At 38.8% G+C, this 2871-nt stretch overlaps 1 protein-coding gene across 1 annotated transcript; it reads right to left on the minus strand.

Moving 5' to 3' along the window:
* Positions 1 to 618: 618 nt before the first annotated feature.
* LOC149158673 (protein LURP-one-related 8-like) lies at positions 619 to 2448 on the minus strand. Its single transcript, XM_089433354.1, has 3 exons — positions 2059 to 2448; positions 1712 to 1957; positions 619 to 1611 (listed from the first exon to the last, which is right to left on the minus strand). Exons 1-3 carry the CDS (start codon positions 2308 to 2310, stop codon positions 1477 to 1479), a joined length of 633 nt encoding a protein of 210 aa, XP_089289480.1. The 5' UTR covers positions 2311 to 2448; the 3' UTR covers positions 619 to 1476.
* Between the last annotated feature and the right edge of the window lie 423 nt (positions 2449 to 2871).

Raw genomic sequence — 2871 nt, forward strand, 5'->3', positions numbered from 1 at the left:
AATGAAATCTTCTTTAATTGTGTATACTAATTCCGATTAATCAAACACATTACGGAGTGATAAACATATTACGATATGTGAGACAGTTATGGTAAAAAATCGTTTGCTCTAATTTTATGATATGAATGATGGTTATAGTAATAAATTATCTCTTTTAATTTAGTGAAAATGAAGAAGGATGTTTCCTGTTCATTAGATCTCTCGCGCGCACTCCACATTTTTAATTAAAATATTATTCAATATAGAGCCTTTCATTAAAGATATTTCTATAGACTTGATAAATGGTGAGGTTGTTAATGGATTTAGAATTGGAAAAGTAACCCATTTAGAAGTAGAGTGTTCATCCTGAATATACGTTAATTTTCCTAAAAAAAAATTCAAATTGGTGACAACAATCCGACATAGCCCAAAATGATGCAGCTCGCCTGAATTTTAATTGCGAATTCTCATTAAAAATGAAAGTTTGAATCCAAGATAAAAGAACGAAACGTCGTTGTGGTGTAAAGTGCACAGTGGTTTTGGTTCTTTATAAACAAAACAAAAACTACCTAACGCCATTGGAATCCTGAAAGGGACTTTAATATTTATTTTACTCGTTCTGAAAAGATAAGAAAGCATAACTAAGCCCATTCGACTAGTTGAGTCTTCTTGAAATGGCGGAATGCGTTCTGCATTTTCAAGCCACTGTTTATTTTTCCGGAACTAAATACAGAAACGCCTCTAAAAATGCCATTAAATAATAATGAAGTTGATCTAAAATCTCTGGCGAGAAGCTCGTCAAGGAAATTATCACTATAATTCACAAATCAGTCCACAATACATCTGATGATATGTTAAGGGGCTTCATAAAATGACTTTTCATTTATTTGTCGAATCAAATTCCTTATGCAAATAGGCAGACTCATTATCCACCATAATTTTGCTATTACAAATAGATGGAAAGTAGTCGCCCATAAATGCAATATAACTCATACAAATCAATGTTTAAGCCTTCATTAAACCAAAGAAACCCTAACAAAGTGTTTAAGCGTTCATTAAACCAATGAAACCCTAATATCTCTGTTCGTCACTTGAAAATTGTTAACCCTACAAAGGCCGTCTAGAAAATAAAGCCCTGGTCCCTGCTAAGAAAAATCGTATCCACACCTGTACAAAATTCAATTTACAATATTCACATAATCACGGGGCTCCGCAGCCCTTCCAGGGTTATGCCCAGTCAATGAAGATAGGCACTAGATGGTAACTGTTAAGGATCATTTTCCCCAGGGGGGAAACGAGTTCGTGGATAAAGTGATCCTCTCTCAAGATAGGATGACTCTCTGGAAAAACATCCCATTCGAAATCTATCGGGTATTCCAAACACACTGGGATTCTCTACCTCAAATTCTTCTCCTGTGGGATTTGGCCATTCCAATACGAAGAGAGGAAATCATAAAACATATTCCTCAGCTCTATTCCCTTGGACTCGATGGGCGTTCAATCGGATGGCATGATCTGATCGAGAAAGATAATCAACCCCATGACGAAACCATGGTCGTAGCCAGGCCGCACTATCAGATTAAACACATCTCCTCCCAGTGTTATATCTGATCTCACCTGCTTTGGCTTCACCTGCAAAATCCCAAAAATTTTCAGAACATGGCATGAACACAAGCGAATAAATTAGTCTGAATATGCATACGGCAAAAAAGACATCGGGAAGCATACAGACCTCCGCAACGACTTCGTTAAAGCTGTTAAGAAGCGCGAAGGAACGCTTGGCATAATATCCTTCGACACGGTAGTCGGAGTGTGCCTTCTTACTCTTCATGCTTTTAGCCGATGAACGCATGTACACATTTGCTAAACTCTGTCTGGAGATGAACAAAGATGCCGCCCTTCTAACGACGAACAATGGTTTTTGGGCATCCCGGAATTCTCCTTCGAATCCTTGCCATTCATTCCGCAGACTCAGTCTCTGATTCACATACAATGGTACAATTCAATACACTTTCAAACGTTACATCAAAGAGAAAACGATGGAAAACTAATTGAGAGCTACTATATATGTTTGTATACCTTTCGTTGCATTGTAAGGATGGCCGTCCCTGCAGAGTCCATGAGAACGACTTCGCCCCTGGAATCTGAAGGATAGTTGTCCACCCTAAACACAATGTTCCCTGTTGAATCGAACACAGTGAGGCCATTGCAGTTGAAAACAAGAGATTTTTTCCACACAGTCAGCGTTGAGGCAGATGCATTGGGGATCTTATCATGGACCACAGCAGAGCTAGCGAATTCTGGTTGTTGCGGATCAATCTTGGCAGTCATTGTTCCTAAGAGTATGAGGCAGTGTAGAGCTAAGAGAGGCAGTCTGGGGATGGATGAAAGAATAGAGTATGAGTATTGTGTATCAAAGACGTAGTCAGGTAGAGAGAACGCCAATGTTAATGACTCGGTGCTGATTCCTCATCCGCTTAACACCTTCTTATATCCGGATGGCCAAAGCACTGAAATTAGCTATACTTTCATGGTGATTGGTAGATTATCAAGTCAAACTTCATTGGTGGACGTCTATTCAAGATTTTAATTGGAATATAATAAGGTTGGGGGCCACGACCCACTGATGAGAGGAGATTGTAACTCCGTATGTGCAAAAGCCGGTCCACCACGAATGATGTTTACTTGGTGACATTTTAAAGTGGAGATGCTATGTCATCCCATGATGATAAGAGATGTGGGGGACTCATCCAATTAGTGATTTTCATCATGCTCTTTTTTAATTTAAAGAAGCGTGTAACCTATCTCCTCTGATGGGTTTCCATTTCTTTATAATTATGCCCTCACGACAAACATGTCATAATCCCACTTATGTCTAATGATCGCAACTTA

Source organism: Pinus tabuliformis, chromosome 5_2 (assembly GCF_031772625.1).
Source record: "Pinus tabuliformis cultivar Carrire ecotype Pingquan chromosome 5_2, CPIR1, whole genome shotgun sequence".
In the NCBI taxonomy this organism is placed as follows: Eukaryota; Viridiplantae; Streptophyta; class Pinopsida; order Pinales; family Pinaceae; genus Pinus; species Pinus tabuliformis.